This window comes from Melospiza georgiana, chromosome 2 (genome assembly GCF_028018845.1).
Source record: "Melospiza georgiana isolate bMelGeo1 chromosome 2, bMelGeo1.pri, whole genome shotgun sequence".
NCBI classification, from domain to species: Eukaryota; Metazoa; Chordata; class Aves; order Passeriformes; family Passerellidae; genus Melospiza; species Melospiza georgiana.
Window position 1 is genome coordinate 22818348 of NC_080431.1, and position 18850 is coordinate 22837197.

The 18850-nt window shown below is 40.1% G+C and overlaps 1 protein-coding gene across 1 annotated transcript in view; it reads left to right on the forward strand.

Moving 5' to 3' along the window:
- AFF3 (ALF transcription elongation factor 3) overlaps nucleotides 1-18850 on the forward strand; it is a 316925-nt gene that overhangs the window by 178182 nt on the left and 119893 nt on the right. Inside the window, exons 5-6 of the mRNA XM_058019201.1 lie at nucleotides 10714-10800; nucleotides 16171-16207. Coding sequence (XP_057875184.1) covers nucleotides 10714-10800; nucleotides 16171-16207 — 124 coding nt within the window. The remainder of the gene's footprint in view (nucleotides 1-10713; nucleotides 10801-16170; nucleotides 16208-18850) is intronic.

The window sequence follows — 18850 nt, forward strand, 5'->3', positions numbered from 1 at the left end:
ATGCAAATTTCTTATGCAGACAATAATGCATAGGATACTGATGTTAATCTACTTTTTAATGAAATAAATGATGTAATGGATGAAGCCAGAACATGTTTTCAGAGTTGAAAGAAATCTTCAATGTATATTTTCATACCCTGTACTATTTTTTCCATCTGGAACTGCAGATTGGCATTGTCACCCTCAGTGCCATCTATGTCGAGACAAGGGTTTTCTTAAGGGACTTTCTGATTCAAGATTCTTTCAACCTTAGTTCCAATTTTATGAGTTGTAACTCATAATAATTCTATGGTACTTACAGAGATTATGGGGATGCTGGGATGCCTAATTCAGGTTTGCAGACTACCTTGCAAATGAAAGCCAGTGCGTTTAATAAGCACGAAATACTGTTTCAGGGCTTAAAACAGACAGAGCTTGAAACAATAATAACTTTGAGGAGCACACTTAATATAAGCACTAGACAAATTGCACAGCTACAGAATGGTCCCCTTCACTGCTCCATGGCTGTGTTTGCAGCTAGAGAGAAGCACACACACAAAATGAGCTTTAACAAGAAATGCCAGATTGCCTAGGGACATCTGAGGCAAACAAAGGGGCTCTGCCTGCCTCTGACAGCATTGCAAAGGCCACCCCATGTGTTTCAGGGAGAAATTGTAAGTGCTGTTTCATGCCCATGGAATCTGGAAAATATGGAAGCTAAACCTTAAGGCATCAGTGCTGGCTCCTGAGCGCAGGAAGGTGAGCAGAGCTCCCAGCCAGGCAGGCTCCCTGCTTGTGCACAGTGCCCTCACAAGGTCTCCTGACACACAGCGCTGCTGGCAAGCCTAACATCTCTCTGCACAGCAGCAAGGGACTGGCCTCCAGCCCTCTCCCCACTCTTCTAGAGGATGGTCCAGATCTTAGGTCCACTGATGTGCCCCATGCTGTCTTTCTGCAGGCCATAGCAAGAGTGTTGGACAAATGCCTCCATTGTGTTTATCCCCACACTCAAATCCCCAGGGTTTATTGTGGTGCATCAGGAGCTTATAAAATCGAAAGCAGCAGAGGACAAGTAGGGACTATAGGTTACTGATACATAAGAAAATAAGAAACTTCTGTTTCTGTGTTTTCTAAAGCACAATGGGACATGCCTTTCTCACAGTCACTCCTTTTGTGGTCAGTACTAACATTCACATGTGAATGCAAATGGTTCATGTGTTTTCTTGACTTACAAAGTATGTATTGACAACGATAAATGCTGAGGATTTTAAGAGACTGAAAAATAAACAAGAAAATCACACTTAGCTGCATTTTAGGTGTGAGTCTGAATGGTGTATCTTATCACCCAGAATGACTAATGCTCTGACCTGTGTGGCAAGCCAGATAACTTCAGCCACTCTCCTGTCTTGAACCTATTATCTTGTATTTGGCTGAAGCACATAATTTGGAAAAACATCCTTTATCTTATGACTTGAAGAGATGAAGATAGGCATTTTCATAGCACTGCATCCCTGCAGTGAACCACCAGCTCATGAGAAGTTGTTCTTTTTTCCCTACCTTCACCTCGCCATTTGGTTCTTCTATCCATTGCCTTACAAGATGTGTACTGTAACCCTAATGACGTTAGTGAATTTTGTCTTTTTCTATTATTGTGGACTGGCAAGAGTTTCCCCTGACTTTTTAAGTCATGTCTTGTGAGTCCTATTGAAGGTGTTGAGTAGAGGTTCTGCCTTTCCTGGGGACACTTCACAGTTAGCTCCAAATAGGTTTGCTAGAAGTCATGTTACAGGGGGTTTTCCCCCACGAAGATGCTTACACAAATCAAGCCTAGTGGCTCTTAGTGTAACAGAGCTGATTTCATCTGTGATCTTTTCTCTGTTCCTTTTTTTTACCACTTCTTCAGAATTCCCAGCATTTCTGAAGAAATGTGTTCAAGGAAATGCACTATTACAGCATTGGCATAACCAGTTCTGTTGTGCTACCATATCCAAATGCACCCCTATGGATTGAGCTCTTTGGGCAAGAGTATGACATGTGAGATATTTGTTTTTAGTTTCCTGTCCTCTGATTATCTCTAACTCCTTTCTGGGTACAGTGTCCCAGTCTATGGTGTTCCTAACTTCTGGACATGAACCTATGTTCAACTCTGTATACCTCTGTACCCTTAGCTGAACTGCTGCCTTCAGACATTGCCTTGTGCCACTGTGCTACTTCTAGAATACAAACCAGCAAGATTTAACATCTTTCTGTCAATTCAGATCTAGGAGGCACATGATGTAACCTTGAGAACAGATGGCTGAATTCACATACACTGAAGCACACAGTGCTACACTGATTTCTTAATCTCATTCAGAATAAATGACTTGTATATGAACAGATTCCCCAAGTTGTCAGAGCATCATAAACAAAATTGTCTGCTAATTGCAGTCAGCCACATCCATGCGAGGTTGTCCAGGAAGGATTTACAGGCTGCTTTGCCTTGCAGAGCCTCTTTGTTTTATGGCAGGGAAAAGGGAAGGAGGGGCTCTGTCTTGATGCTCAGCTCTTCAGTCCAAGGCTCCAGCCTGCTATAATTTTCACCTGTAAATTTAACAGATTTAATTTAATTTCATTAACAAACCACAAGTGCAAAACCTCTTGGAACTTTATAGAGCTACATTTGACAGCATTTTAACTTCTAATACTTTAATTCTGACTTTTTTCTTTTTATGGATTTTTCTTACCCTCTCTATCATCTTTTCACACTGACCAATTTTGTTGTAGTAGCACAGAACAGAAGCTTCCTTGCTTCTTGTTATGGTTGGCAGCCTTCACAGGTATGTTAGCCAAAAGGCATTTTGGTTGTGCTTTAACCCAGAGCACAAGGTACATTTACTTGGTGTGGTGCTTGCCCACAACTTGTGCACAGAGCACACAGGCATCACTGTGTTGCCCCTAAGTTCACAGAGGCTGACATACTCAATTAGTTGGCTGAACAAGCTGAGCTAAAAATACCAATTCATACCCACTGGTGAATCTACACTGTGGATGCACAAAAGGGCCCTTTGAGTGAGGCCCAGGCTTTCAGGAACCAAGTAAGTCTTTATGGTACCCCCAGTCCTCTTAAAGAGGCTTAAGGGGTATGAAATTGGAATTAAGAACAAATTAGACTAAACCAATGACATATTATTTCATCTGATCAGGGAGTGATCCAGGACCACTAATGTACCTATCACAAAGCTTCCAGCCTCCCACAACATTAAAGAATGGAAAAATTTGTTTTAAAAAAAATAGATTTTTTTTCCCCCCCACAAAATTTGCTTCAATGACCTCCCTGCATTTAGCAGTGTATTTTTGTCTGAATTAAAGGAGTGTTTATATTAGAGCATTGCATGCATTTGGGGAAAAGATATTTCAGTATTGATAAATATTTACCGTGATGGTATTTCTGTCTTCTCTAAACCGCAGATGTTTTCCTTACTAAATGTGTCTGGTTTTCGGCTTTGAACATTTTCTTCTGTGCTTTCTTGTCTGTATTAATACAATAATCCATCAAAACAAGACTAAGACCCTGACCAGTGTCCTGCTATTTTTTTTCAATAGCCTTTGTTTTAACTTCTTGAAATGTTTCAAGAGCAATTCTGAGGCCACTACCATTGCCTAAGAATTAACATGCTTGTTACAGTCTCTGAAAATGTCAGCTATATGCACTTTTTCATTATTATCTGAAATCATGCAGAGATCTGGACCTTGAAGTATCCTAGGTCTTTTCCTCTCCTCTTTTTCCTCCCCCCACTCCCAAGAGGCAGCTATTCATCTTCATTAGCCACTTCTGTTAGCTTGCTGCCAACTGAGACTAGAAAACTAGCTGCATCAGTCTTGCATGGCAATTCAGGAATTAGAATCCATAGTCCTTGAGTGCAGGAGGTTAATGCACTAATAAAGATTGTACCTTGATTAACCACATCATCTCAGCTTGCCCAAGCAAGGTTGGTTTTCAGACAGTTTGTTGTATCATACGGCTCAATGCATTCATCTAGAAACACAGCTCACTAGCTAGGAGGAGATATTCACCTTTGTGACTAAAGGAGAAATTGTACCTTTTTTTTTTTTTTTTCATTACAGTGAAGAATATTTTAAAAAAATAAGGAAGTTGTCTAAATGCTGTTCTGGGATTTACCTGTAAAAGAACACCTTCCTTTCCTAATAGAGGAGGGGAGGGAGTTTTGTCCTAAACTCTGATATGCGAGAGCATGACATGGTTTATAAGCTTGTTACCTTGTTTTTAGAATGAAACCACATTTCTTTTAGGTATTCATAACTTCTTCTAGACTTACAGGCTCATTTATTCCCCTCCAAAATGAGTAAAAATTTGCAAGCCTCTATGTTAAAGAATTATAATCATACAAATGAAGGACCTAAATAAGTCAGTTTGATAAGTAAGCAACTGTAGCCTTCTTTTACATTTTTCTGGCCTAGATTGCTGAACCTTGACTAAGTGTTGAGGTTATTTTCAGGATGGTTCCACTAAAGCAGAGATAACATATTCCAAACAGAAACTTATTGCACTGGCATTTCTGATTTGCTGTAGGGCGAATTGATCCACAGATCACGTTGCAACTGCTCATGATTTAGAATGGTTTAGTTCTGTAGATACCAAATATCTGGAGATTTAATGCTGAATACATTCTTTAGTGCTGCAGTCGGCAAAATCTCTTACCTTTTTCCTTTTCATGGGCCAAATATCTCTTTTTTCCTTCCAGTGCATGCCTATGAGCGCACACACACGCACAGACACAGACACACACACACACACTCCCAAGTCCTGTTACTATCAAGCAGTTTCTGCTGATAACCATCTGTGCACATCTGAAGAACCAAGCACAGCAAAAATGGCACAGTCACAAGCTACACAATTACCTTTATTTCTTTGTTTAGAACAAAAAATATTCCTTGACAAGCACTTGCCCCTGGATTGCCATGTATCTTTGGACATTATACCAATGAAGTCTAATGAAAGGAATTCATATTACAGAAAGCAGCAGAGCATTTGGAGAGCCTTGGGACTGGTGCCAGAGGGGAAATGTGGTAGAATGTGTTTGCAGCAGATTGCTATGAAAAAAGTGACTCCTGAAATCATTTTAGCAGGAGTAGGAGAGACAGAAGAACTGCTGACTGAGGTTCAGTGCTGAACTGGCACCCAGCTCAGTGTCCTTACTGCAATTCAGCACCACGATAGGGAGCTCACTGTAGTTCCCTTATTTCATCCTTCAGTTGGTGGGTGAAGCCATGTGTGCCGCTTATCTCAAGTTTGGAAAGCATTTTGCATCATACATGGCAAATATTAATTATAAATTAAAACCCACCCAAATGAGTGGAGAGAACATAAGTGAAAAAGGAAACAATAGAAGCTGGAAAATTACGACGTATTTTGTCAGGTGGTGATGGTTCTGAATAACAAGTTATCAAAAGGATAATGACCAATAAGAGATGCTCACATGGTAAGCAGAAAATTATCAATTTCTCCAAGGAAATTGTGGGGCTGATGAGGAAGTAGAAAAAGAGTTCTAAGTATGGATAAGTGACATCATAAAGAAACAAGATGAAACAGCTTTATCATTCCATTTTATAGGTGCATATTGGAGGTTTGGGTTAGAAAAATTGAAGCAATGACAGATACAGAACCAATTTTGAAAAAAGAAAATTGGCTTTTCACATGATAGGAACCTTACCACAGTGAAATACTGTCAGCTTCAACACAGTCTCCAAAAGTTTCAGTGTCTGACTCTTTGCTTTGGATATTTGACACTAAAATCATAGCCATGTTGTCAGCTAGTGGCAAGGAAGCTTCATTGAATTGAAAGGGATATTTGCCAACTGACAGCAGTTAAAAAGGGAGACTCGTGTTAAAAAAAAAAAAAAAGATAATATTGTGAAGATAGAAGAGTAACTAGATCAGAGGTTCTCAGACTGTGTCTTGTGATCACTTGCTAAAGGGTCTTGGAAAGCTCTGCATTAGTATTGCATGGCCTTGACTTCCAGCTGAATAAATATATCTAATGCTTCCCTAAAGTCTGCATTTCAGTGTAGGCAACTACAAAGACAGATCCTCTCCAGTCCTCCTGAGTTAACCAGCAAGAGTATTTGCAAAGGAAAATTGTGTCTCACAAATCTCCTATAATTCCTGTGACATGTCAGTAGAGCAGTGGATGAAGTTGAGTCAGCTAAAATAATTTTCGAAAGGTGTTTGACAGGGGCCTTTATGAGGTGCCACAAATATTTCTTAAATCATCTTGTGTAGAGAGATAAAATATTATGAATCAAAAATCAGCTAGGTGAGCACAAGCAGAGAGGAGGATTAAACAGTTGGTTTTCTTAATGATCCAGTGATAAGTTCTGGTTTTGGCACTGAGTGAACAGCAAGATTATGCATGTGGTAAGACTTTAAATCTAGATGATACCCATCTCCCTGCTTGTTATTAATTAGGATTTTTCTGAATCGATTCAACCATTCCCGGTATCATGTGCCACACAGCAAGACTGATGACACTAGATAAATAGCATTGCCTTAAATCTAGAGTGAGTACTATTATTTACCTCTGCATGGTACTTTTCCTGAAAAATTATCAACAAGCTAGGGTTAAAAGCTCCAAACAAAACACTGCCAAGCAGTCATTAATCCCCAAGAAATGTGTGGTTACTTAATTGTTGCTGCAGAAACTGAACTTGGAGCAAGGATATGCAATACCATAGATTTCTTTATTTGTAGGTTTTCCCTTCAGTGAGAAGAAAAGCCAAGTTGGCATGTTGAGTAAGATTAACTAGGCTTGGACCTTTATAGCTTGTAAACGTGGACATTTATGTATGACTGCTGAAAAGTGATTTACTACAGGCAGAGACGAGCAGAGTTGCAGGGTTGTAGAGTTACAGTATGCATGTGAATGAGACCTGCCATCACCACCAGCACCAGTGCAAAACAACATTGCTGCAACTCTCACAAGGAGAAATGTGTGTTACAAAACAAAGAGAGGGTCTCTGAGCTGCTCCTTGGGCTCGTGCATCTGGCTGCAGGAGGAGGAGGGCAGTCATTGTCATCTCAAACAAGCTGTCCTCCAGTTGGGCAGGACATGTCATTATCCACATATATTTTTAAGCAGCCTGGTCAGGGCTTCCTTCTTTGCTTTATAAGTCTTTGTTTTCCTCATTTCTGGACCCCAAATGTCTTCTCAGTACTTTCTTTAGTTGGCAGTGTTCAGGCTTTAGGATGAAGTTAATCAGGTTTGAAGAAGACTATAAATTGGTTTTAAATTGGGCCATTATCTTGTAGTGGCTGGAACATTTTCTGGTGCCAGGTGTTTCTGACTTATTTTTTGTTTGATTTCTGCTAAAAAAGATCCTGCTTTTTTTCTCTTTCAAATTTAAAAAGCCTTTTGTGTCAATCAATGTTCTATCACCAGTTTGAAGGTGCTAAGGCTCTTAAATACATTTAAATTTTCATCAGTCCTTTTCAAACAGTTTTCAGTCCATCAGGTGCTTTTGGCAGTACTGCCCAATGCCAAACTCCAAAGACAGGGAATTTTCCTGAGAAGAGAAAATGGGCATGAAAGTTCACTTTACAATAAAAGTTGAGTCTTTTCTGTTTAGTTAGTTAAATAGTTGCCATTTAGGCTTGAATTTTCAGACATTTCACACCATGTACCAAAAAGAAAGATCTCAGTATAATCATATGTCCCTCCTAGTGTTTTGAATCTGTCTCAAATATCTTCAGATAGAGTCTAAAATCCTAAGACTTGGCACACTTGAACATATTCTGGATTTGTTTCTGCTTGATCTTGCAAAGTGTTGACATTTTCTGGACACCTATATCCTTTCTCCTGATTTTTGAGGCTCTGTTTTTGGCAGCCAGAAGGAGACTCTGCGCTTAGTTTAATGTTTCTATTTTCAAGAAAACATTATACTGCATCTAAATCTTACCACTCCTCAGTGCTGACAGCCTGTTGTTTGGGACATTTTTCATGGTGGCTTTCCGATTCTTTTTTCCTAATTTTATTTAATTTTATAGTTTTCTGAATTTCAAAGTGTAGAGATAAATAAACAATATATCAATACAATGTATTATTCACAATAATACACAACTCAGGATATTATTCTAGTAAATTCATATTCAGATATTCATGATAATGGCAATTATTAACCCTGGCAGATATCAGTAGTATTACTAAATCTTTGTGTCAGAAAGGGTTAGATAAAATTTAAATTATATAGAAAGCTTTATTTTATACCACAACTGAGAGTAAAGAAGGAGAAGAGAAAATAGTTGGGGGAAAAAAAAGAAATACCATTAAGGCTATTTTTCATTGAAGTGTGGATGAAAATAATGTTGGAGAAAAGAAGAAATGAAAGATTCTGACATGTCAAAAAAAAAAGGTCACCCTTATTTTTAATCAACACTCTGGTCCTTTTCCTGGATGAAGGCATCATTTTCAGACTCGGGCAGGCAAGGTGGGAGGAAAGAGCTCTGCTGCTGTAACAGATTAGTTCATGCTGGCACAGAGCAGACTCTTCAGGAGACATCTCCCTGAAGGTGACAGTGGGGTCACCAATTGTGTAACCTGGAGGAACTGCTTCTTGAGCAAATGGCAATCACAAGCACTGAATGGAATATTTCACAAGTAGGATAACTTTAGGTCAAAGCCACCAGATGTTCCCAGTCTGGCTGCCCCCATTCTTCAATTGACAGAGATAACATAAAGCATTGCCCTTTGGAAGAAAGGGACACTTAGTCATTCCCATGTGTTTTTTGGGCTCAGCACCTCAACTTTTTGTAGGAAAAAACACTTTGGTTGGGAACAGGGTTTTAGCAGTGGAAACATCTCTAGTCTATGTATGCAATATCACATTTCTCAGAAAATAAATGGTCCTCCAAGGGAGAAGTAAGAAGAGCAGGTGTGAAAGTGGTACTTTTTTAGATAACAGACTTAGGGTTAAATATCCACATTGCAAATCTCCTTTGTGTCAATTTATAGTCATACACCTTACTGTTGGAATATTCCTTAATACCTAATTCCTTAATCTTTTGCAAACAGTAGCACATGTGCCAGATACTTGAGGCAAACAGCAATCTGATTGCCTGTGTTTTTTGCTGCCTGAGTTTTAAGAAGTTACTGTATATTAAAAATTGCTATATACTGTTATTGCTGGCACTTATCAGATAAGGAAGTCATAAGATGAATGATCTGTCTCAAAGAAGTGAAAAGCAAAGCAATTCTGATACTGAAACTGCAAACCAGATGATGCTCTGATTAGAGGCATGCACATAGATTACAGAAGTATAATAAATCATGCAACTTTTTAGCCTCAAATAAAATAAAAGAATGCAATTTTTATTAGGAAATAAACTGTTTATCAAGAATGCTTTAAAGGTGACATTTATTGCTAATAAACTGTGTTGAAAGGGCTGGTCCTTTCATTGGCAGAACAGCCAGAGACTTTCCACGATGTAAAAAATGCAGCAGCTCAGTCCATGCCGGGTCAGGAAGCAGTTCTGTCAGCACTAATGAGGAATGGCCAAGAGACTCACACATGCTTTTTTTCAAACAAGAACATTTCTTTTCTCTTTAAAAAGGAATGAGTCATGGAAATATAACGCCAGTATTATTTTGGGAGGCTGTGGATCTCTGCATGGCTCCCTGGAATATCACTGAGAAACAATTCCACAGTCAGTTAATGGTAGCAAAACCCAGCAAAGCATCTGCCAGGCAGACTCTTGATAGCATCAGCAATCCCCTGCTTAAGGGAGGATGTTATTGGCTCTTCAGTTCTTCTAAAATACAAACCAACCTTCAGGGTTGCCATGCTTGGCACTATTTCTCATATTAATTCTCTTAAGTTACTGTGTGCCAAATACTGTGGCTGTTGGTGCTGAACATGTCAAAGAAACATGTCCATCCCTTAATATCCTGCACTACAGAGGAACAAACTTCTTGCCTGAAGTGTTTCATTTATCCCTTCCCAAAAGCTGCCTTGCTTTGAGACCAACTCATTCAGACTTGAATCATAACAGTATCGAGCAGGTGCCTACCTTCTACCTGAAGCTGTGTAAAGGATGACTACATAAAAGTCAGGTCAAGCTACATCTGTCTCTTAGGTATGAAAAAATGTCCCTCAAGACAAAACAGGGAGGAGAAAAAGGTGGAGTGCAGCACCCCTTGTCTGGGGCTTGCCACATGTCTGTGTCCTGCAAGACACAAACACATTGGAGTTAGGAACTTTCCTTCACAATAATAAAGGCAATTTTAGGAATTAAATGTTAGCAAGTGGTAAGTATTTACCATTCTGACCTTGCCTGTGAAATCTTTTTTTGTGGTTAGTCCACAGTGTGTACCCTGTTACCTGGTCATGAACTGAAATTTCTATTGCCATCTACAAAAAAATGCACTTGTGTTCATCTCACCAGCCTGAATACATTCTGTGATTAAAATGTATTTCCAGATTGTCAGAAAAATCAAACTTTTGCACTTAAGATGAATTATCTATTCAGAAAAATGAAACAGTGCTTAGGAACTGCTCTCAAGAGTCTGTAAAAATCATTGTAGCTCATGTTTTGTCTAGATTATAAGAAAACTGGGCATTTCCTAGAAGCTGCAGTAACTTAAATATTCCACTGCCCAGGTACTCTTGCTACTGATATGCTATCATTGTCTCCTTTTCTACTGACTTTCTAAATGCAGTTTGCTGAACAATATTGTTTTTCAGGAGATGACCCATTCATGGCCTCCACCGCTGTCAGCTATTCACACACCAGGAAAGGCAGAACAAAGCAAGTTTCCCTTCCCAAACAAGGTAAGGCATTCAACATCATGGGGAAACATTCCTCCTGCATCTCACAATGTGGCCTACAGAAGGACATAGTGACTGAGGTCTCTGCACTGAGGCTGATGCCCTAATGATGATCTTCTTGTGTGTGTGCCAGTATTCCCTGTTTTTTCCCTTCTTACAGCCTCAGCAGGGCTACACAGTCTGCATCTCTTGGCAGCAGAATTGAAGGTGGTGTGGGGGTCACAGGTGCCTCGTGGGAAAGCAAAACCACAGATGTGTCTCTGGTGGGATGTCCAGATGGGGGGGCTTCTGCTGAAGCTCCTGACTGATACCTTAGGGCACAGACAGCAGGGGAAAGTCCAGAGCAAAGGGAGCTCCTCCTTGCATCCATTGCTGCTGTGTCATTTGGCTTCACCAGCTGAGATTTTGGTTGAAATCTTGGAGGAGGCCTTCACTAGTACACTGGCCTCTAGTTGGGGCCTGAGGATTGGCCATACATCTTCTGCCACCAGCCTGGCTTGAGAGGGGCAGCTTTGCTAGAGAGGCAGTCAGCCCAGTGCTGTGATGCCCAGAGGGGCCACAGAAGCATTTGCCACAGAAACTTTTGATCCCCCTAGAGACCAAAGCCACTAGTCCTGCTGATGCTCCCTTAAAACCAGCCCCACCATTGGATATGTATCCATGGTAGGATGCAGTGCAGCATGGTAAAGCTCATCAGCACAAGCTTGGGGAAATCACATTATTTATACATGGTAAGTCAGGAGGGAATGAAATCAGCTATCTTGTGCAAGAGCCAATAAATTTCACATTGTATCACCATATACTGTGTAGATGTCACAAGCATATTTCATGCAGCATTCAAGCTTGAAAGATGGTATTGATGCTGTTTATAGTCTTTCTCCTGTTAAAGCAAGCTCGTTTGGCAACTTTTAAGTCCATTCTGCAAAATTTAGTTCAGGGAATAATTATAACTACAAAGCCAAGAAAACTTCATTTGCCTACAGTAAAACAGCTTTTCTGTGGATGAGAGTGTCACGATTTTGAAGTATCAGGGGTGTAAACCAAGACATCTCTGGCATGTTATGAAAGAAAAAGAAGGAAATAACTCACTATGTGCTTGTTGAAGGCAGACAAATGACTGAAGATGGTAGGTGAGGTAGAGACTTGTTAAAATAGAGTAAGTCCTGTAGGAGAGAGGTGGATCAGCAGCTTGCAGGCAGGTGAAGTGCCTGATAGGGATGACAAAGTGAGGCGGTGCTTGCAGTGCTGCATTTCCTGCCACAATTATCCCCCCACAATGTGTTTGTGTGGCACATGTGCAGATGTGCAAGGCAAGGCACCTGTCAGTGGGTCTGTGTGGCCATCGTGAATCCACTTCCTCACAACTAAATGTATTGTGATAAATATAGGAATCGGAGAACCACAGAGCAGAGAGCAAAGATACATGAATAATGGTTGATATTGACTTTCTCATCTTCTCTCTGCCTGTTCATCCATCTCTCTGGGAAATTTTCTCTTATTTTGAATTGCAGAGCCATTTCAGAGATCTACCATTCATATTTAAAGATCTTTTCCCCAGTGGTTTCCTTTTCTCCTGCCAAAGAAAAATTTTAATTTTTTTAAGCTTAGGATGAACAAGATTTCATCTAGTAATATATGAGCATACTTTTGTACATATAATAACATTACAACTGTATTGTGGCCTGGGTGGTCTGCATGGCCACAAATTAGAGTGCTTTGTGTGTGATGGGAAAGAAGTACCTTTAAAAACTCACTGGAGTCCTGGAACAATCCTGTATTACTTGCCATAGATTATGAACAATCCTGTATTACTTGCCATTACTATGCTACTTCTATTTTAAAATATTTTAAAATAATTAAAAGCTATTCTGTTGCTTAATTGGTAATCTGTACAGTTACAGACATGGGAAAGGATTTGCTTTTCAGACTCCAAAATGCAAAAAATGGTTTCCTAATTTTTCAAACATGTTTTTCAAAATTTCATAAGCTAGCTATTGCTTTTCACAAAAGCATGTTGTAAAATCTTTATTGGACATCATAGGTAATGTCTCCAGAGCTCTTGGAAAGCTTTCCCACAGGTAAGCTACGTAGCTGTCCCTATTTTTTAAAACCTGAGGATGACACCAAACTTCTGTGGATCACACATTATTCAGATAAATGGGTTTGTCAGTTAAGAAGTGACCAAGGCCAATAAAGAGATTGAAAGGCTAAAATCAGGGCAACAGCTTCATCTCTTAGTTACAAGTCATGCACAGTAACATGATTTCCTTTTCAGTCTTAAGGGCAGTGTTATGACATCAGTTCAATCCATTTGCAAAGACTTCCAGCAAGAGAAGCAAGTAGGCTGCACCCACTTTTAACAGAAGACAGTTCCCAAACATAAAAATACTCATCATTTTGGGAATGGGGAAAAGAGAAGGCTCTTGCCCTGTTACAAGGATGCAAATCATAACTACTTTTCTGTCTGTAAAAACTGAGTGTCAGCATCATTAGTTTGCATTCACGCCACGCTGCTTTTAACCTGCAATTCAAGTAATTAGCGATCTGACAGCTTGAAACTTGAAATTTATTAATTAGGCTATTAAAGTTGCAAAGGCCACAGCAACTTTGGCTGGAGTGGTTTTGAAATCAGTCTAGTAAAAAAAAAAAGCTAAATATCTGAGATGTATACATCACAAATATAATGGAATTCCATATTTGAAACTGCACATGTAGATGTATCAATCAATACAACTAAATGCCCATTTGATGGAGGGGATGGATGTGCATATGCTGTAGTTCTATATGAAATCAGTCCTCATTAGCATGGGAGGTTTGGATTGATTCACAAGAATGGGAGGAGAGTCTGGGTCAGGTTTGACATATGTGGTAGTGCCCAGTAGGTTTCCAAGTACTATGCTGTTGGAGGAGCACTACTAGAGTCCTGTCCTTTATGTAATGGAGGGCAAAAAGTTCCATTTCATCCTTAACTTTTAATTTTCTTTCTCTCTGGAATTAATTTGTACTCTTGAATTTACTTGGAATGGGCAATGACAGTCTCTATTTCTTGTTTTTCAAAGCTTAAGGATAATTGATTGAATGTGTGATGTGACAGGCTGTGTGTGCTTTCCTTTCTCCTATCTCTGCCACACTTTGTTATGTACAAATGATCAGGCATTTCTTGATTTTAATTTTATTTAAAGCATCGTAATAAATAAACTTTAAATGAATAATTAAATTTGTGACTAAGAGCTCACTTCATGCTTGTGTGGATGAGCTTTCATGTTCACTCTCTTGTGCAGAAAAAACTGCTGTTAATTCTGCTGCCCTCTTTGCTCTCTTTCTTCATTTTTACTGTGAATTCTTGTGTTGATAGTTTGATCAGGTGTTTGATTTCTGGTTATGTATATGTGATATTATGGGATCAGCCATCATTTTGTTATTTGAGAATTAATTTAGCCACTCCAGGAGAACTGGTTTCTTGTCACAAAGCTATTGGGTGATTATTCTCAGCAGATGCTAAGTTATCGTAGTGATGTTGCTCTTTACCAGTGCAATTCGTTTGCTTTTTCCTTCTTATTGATTTTAACAAGCTAGAGGAAATGCACTGGACAATAATCTTCAGAAATGAAGTCTTCACCTTTTTAAAGTTATATTCTTTTTTTCCTCCTTAGTAAGAACATTCTGTATTTCTCTATGAGATATTTTTACTAGCCTTTGGCAGAGACAAGAACTGTACTCAGCAGTTAAAGGGGAAGGTGCATTCTTCCTGAGGTTAATGAAAAGCCAAAAGAGTCAGCAAGATCTTTGTTTAGAAGTTTAAAACACATTTACAAATACAAATTCCCCTCAAAATCACTGTATTTCCTTGAACTTCTCCAGGTACATAAATTCTCTGTTTTAGAAACTGAACATGCTCTAAAAGCCTACTTTTATTGGGAGTGTGGTTGGCTACAAGAATAGCATTTAAATTCAGGTGTACATGCCACTACATCACCACTGCAAGCTGATCTTGATTTTTTAAGATTACATTCAGTTACGAGAAAAAAACAGGCTTTAATCTCTCTCCATCAGAAACATTCACAAAAAGCTGATGCAATTTGTCAAAAGTACACAATTTCAGATTACTGAGAAGTTATTCTTGGCATGTGAAACATGGTACAGATCTTTTCATATTGCAGTAGATGGTAGAAACTCTAGAAAACTTGCCCAAAACTTTGACGTCTCACATTACAGGTGTGTAGGATGGAAGTAAGTTGCACATGTGTATTATGGTATTGAAATTACAGATCAAATCCATGCAGTCTGGACAGAGCAAAATGTGCAGATTGAGGGATTCTGACAGCTGAGCCCTCAGAATGCCAGGACCTGCTGTCCAGCCAGCCTCTGTTTCGAGGGCCCACAAAGCTCCTGGGTCCCCAAGCCCCTGAGGAATTCTCCTGAGTGGCTTAGCAGCACAATCTCAGCCCAGCCAAGTCAGAGCATCCTTGGCTCTCTGGGACCTGCCGTTCCTCCCCCCATGAGCTCTGTGTTTTGCTCATCCCTCTGTGTCTGTGGATCAGGATCTGGTCCAGTGCCCAATTCCTCACCAAAAACGACCACGTGTGTTCCTGTGGGTGCCTGGCCTCTCTGGGCAGCCTTAACTGCAGCATGGATATGAGGTGGCATTCCTGTGTGTGTCTGGGTTATTCAGAAGCAGAGTTACATCCGGGATACTTTTCCTGCTGCCATTCATGGCAAAGTATTGTTTTTTCCCTTGATTTAATTATCTTTTTGCTATAGTTTATATTTGTATTTAGGCTTTTAAAATATATATTTTTGTGAATGAAAACAAATTCTGTGAGTAAAACAGAGTGAGGTAACATTCGCATTTGAGGGAAAAGTGGTCTGATTTATTGCACCACATTCACAGATATTGCTGTTGTCATACAAGGTCGACCTTGTAATCTCAGGGAACCAGAACTAGTCTGTATTTTCATTCTCTGATGCTGTCAATGTCAACATGTGAAAAGAAAAGACCAGCTGTGCTACTACCTCAGGAATCCAATGGTCCATGAAACAATATTGGCCTTCCTTCTATCTTCTCATCTGAACTTGTAGAGGATAATGGACGAGTTTTGGCTGATCAATACATGAATAGTGAGCAGGAAATTCATAACAGCTGTAGAAGGAATTGCACCATTAAGGGGTTGTTGTGAAATAAGTTTACAAGCCTAATAATTAATGGCTTTTCCAATAAATATTGGACTTATTCTTGTAAATTAAAATTACTTTGAAACCAAATGAACAATCATCAGTGCTGTTTGTACTGTTAAGGTTATGTCCAATAAGTATTGCAGCAAAAAAAATTGCAAAAAAATAATACACCTTCCCTTTTTTTTGTTATTACCGTAGGAGTCACAACAGGGATCTACAGGACACAGCAATACAAGTAAGTACCAACTCATTTTCTGGCTTCATTGGGTGGAGGGGTAGACAATGACTTAGAAAAAGAAGTGGCTGATGAAGTAAGGGATCAGTGGAAGACTGGGACAGCACAAAGCCTCAGCAGGCAGCACTCAGCTATGGACAAATATGGAGAGCTGAACTGAAGAGTGACCATCAAAATGTCAGCTCTTTTGGTGACCTGGGGAGAACAAAAAGTTTTCATTTCACTATGGCTATTCCATTATGTAAATGACAAAGACTGAAAGAGCAAAAGAGTGGGTTTTTTGGAAAGCCAGAAAAGAGCTGACCTACTTGCACAGTCATATCTAGACTGCCAGAAAATTGTGCAGAAAACTTGTAATCATTTATCTTTCATACACAATGGTATGTTTTGTGGCTATTGCACAGTAATAAGGTGCATAAATCTTGCCAAACTAACACTAGATAACATTTCAAAGACCCTGTGGCCATGAGTCTTTTTGGCTAGCAGTGTGGGTAGGGGAGTGATGGGTGCTTGTGTGGCTCCTGCTCAGGGCTTTCCAGTAGACTCCAGTTTACAAATCATGGTGCAGATCTGTAGCACTTTTATAACATTTAACTGTGGTAAAAAACTTAACATCTGTATTGAACAGGAAGATTGAATTGTTCTGCGAAACAAAATATTAATCCTCTCCCTTGACACCTCTGATGGTTGTTGATGTTGTCTTGCATATGAAAAATACATGATTCTAGCCTGCTTCCCACATAAAATTATCACAACCAGAAGAATTATTTTGCTAGCTTCCTGACCTGTCAGCCAACACAAAGCCCAGTTTGCAAATTGCAGGGCTGTGACTGAAGGTGAAAAATGCCCTGAGCTCATAGATAGGGCTTTGAAAGGGTCTGGTCAGCCACTGTATGAGGGAAAAAACATCCAGAGAGACAAGACTGGAAGATACAGGCTTTTAAAATGGTGTGGCTCTTCACTGGGGAAAGGTCAGCATGAGAAAGACAATGTTGTGAAGAAACATGCAGTGGTGTCACTTAATTGCTGGCATTGGTTTGATATTGCTGCAAGTACCAGCACTAAGGAAATAATAAAAGGCAAAGGGTATGAGGTTCTGTCAGAAAATAATGAATACAGTAATGAGAGAAAGAAGCACAAAAGAACCATAATAGAGAGGGCTATGCAAACACAGGCAGAGGCATAAGCATGACAAACACACTGGCTGAGCTGAGGGCTTTGCAATGACATCATAGGCCACAGTAGTTGGCCAGCTTTGGTCCTAGCTGAGTATTTCCTTCTTCCAACACTTGAATAAAATAGGCTGTTCTGCAGATTTAATGAAACCTGAATTCCTGAGTATTACAAAATTGATCCTATAACCTTACAACTTTTCCCTGTTTCTTACTCCTGTGGTCTCTAACCCCACTTCACTTCCTATTCTCCCATCCCTCCTACATCCCCATACTCCAGTTTCTCCTCTCTTCATTCATCCTGCTCAGTAAAATCTGCAGCTGGGCAGAAGCTACACTTGGTACTGCCTAGCTGATGGCAACCAAGTGGAAAACAGCTGGACCCATGCAGAAATATTTTCTTCATTGGTGGCAAAGGTAGCATCACTGTTGGGTGCCCAGACACATTTTCTAACATCACAGAGAGAGCCTGACTACCTCTGAGAGCTGTATCCATGAGAATTCCTGTTGAAGTGCTGGAATAAGATATCAGATTAAACACAGTTAGAATGAGATATAGACTTTACCAGTCATGTATGTCAAACTCAAGAGAAACTTGGGAAAAAGTTATTTAGATGCATGGTGGGTTGACCCTGACTGGACACCATGTGCCCACCAAAGATGCTCAATTACCCTCCTGGACACAGGAGAGAAAATACAACAAAAGGATCATGGATGGAGATAAAAACAGGGAGACAGCTCTCACCAATTACTGTCATGGGTAAAACAGACTCAACTTGAGAAAATAAATGTAACTTATTACCAATCAAATCAAAGTAGGACAATGAGAAACAAAATCAGACTTTAAAAGCACCTTCTCCTCACCCATCTCTTCATCCTGGGCTCAACTTCACTCCCAAATTCTCTACCTCCTCCCCACCAGCAGTGCAGGGGACCAAGGAATGGGGGCTGCAGTCGGGTAATCAAATCACACCTGGTCTCTGACACTCCTTCCTCCTCAGGGAAGGGACTCCTCACACTCTTCCCTGCTCTGGTGTGCGACCCCTCCCACCTGAACTTCATGAACTTTTCATGAGCCCTTCCCACAGGCTTTGCTTCTCTTAAACTACTCCAGGATGAGTCTCTCCTCCTCAGGGAGCAGTTCCTTCAGGAACAGGCTGCTCCAGCATGGGTCTCACACAGGGTCACAGGGCCTGCCAGCAAACCCACTCCAGTGTGGGCTTCTCTCTCCATGGGTCCACAGGTCCTGCCAGGAAATATTAGCAAATTACTCTGTGAGAAAGAGCTCTAGTGGTCAATGCATTGTGTTATCCAAGTGCACATCTTCAGAGTCCCAATTAGCTGTTTTTTCCCATTGCACCCTGACTTCTTTGGAGTGGCTCTTGAGCCTGTCATTTGCAGTGGTTTTACTGCAACCGCCAACATTGTCTTTCTCATGGATAGCATTTGTGTTTCTGTCATCCTTCCCTCA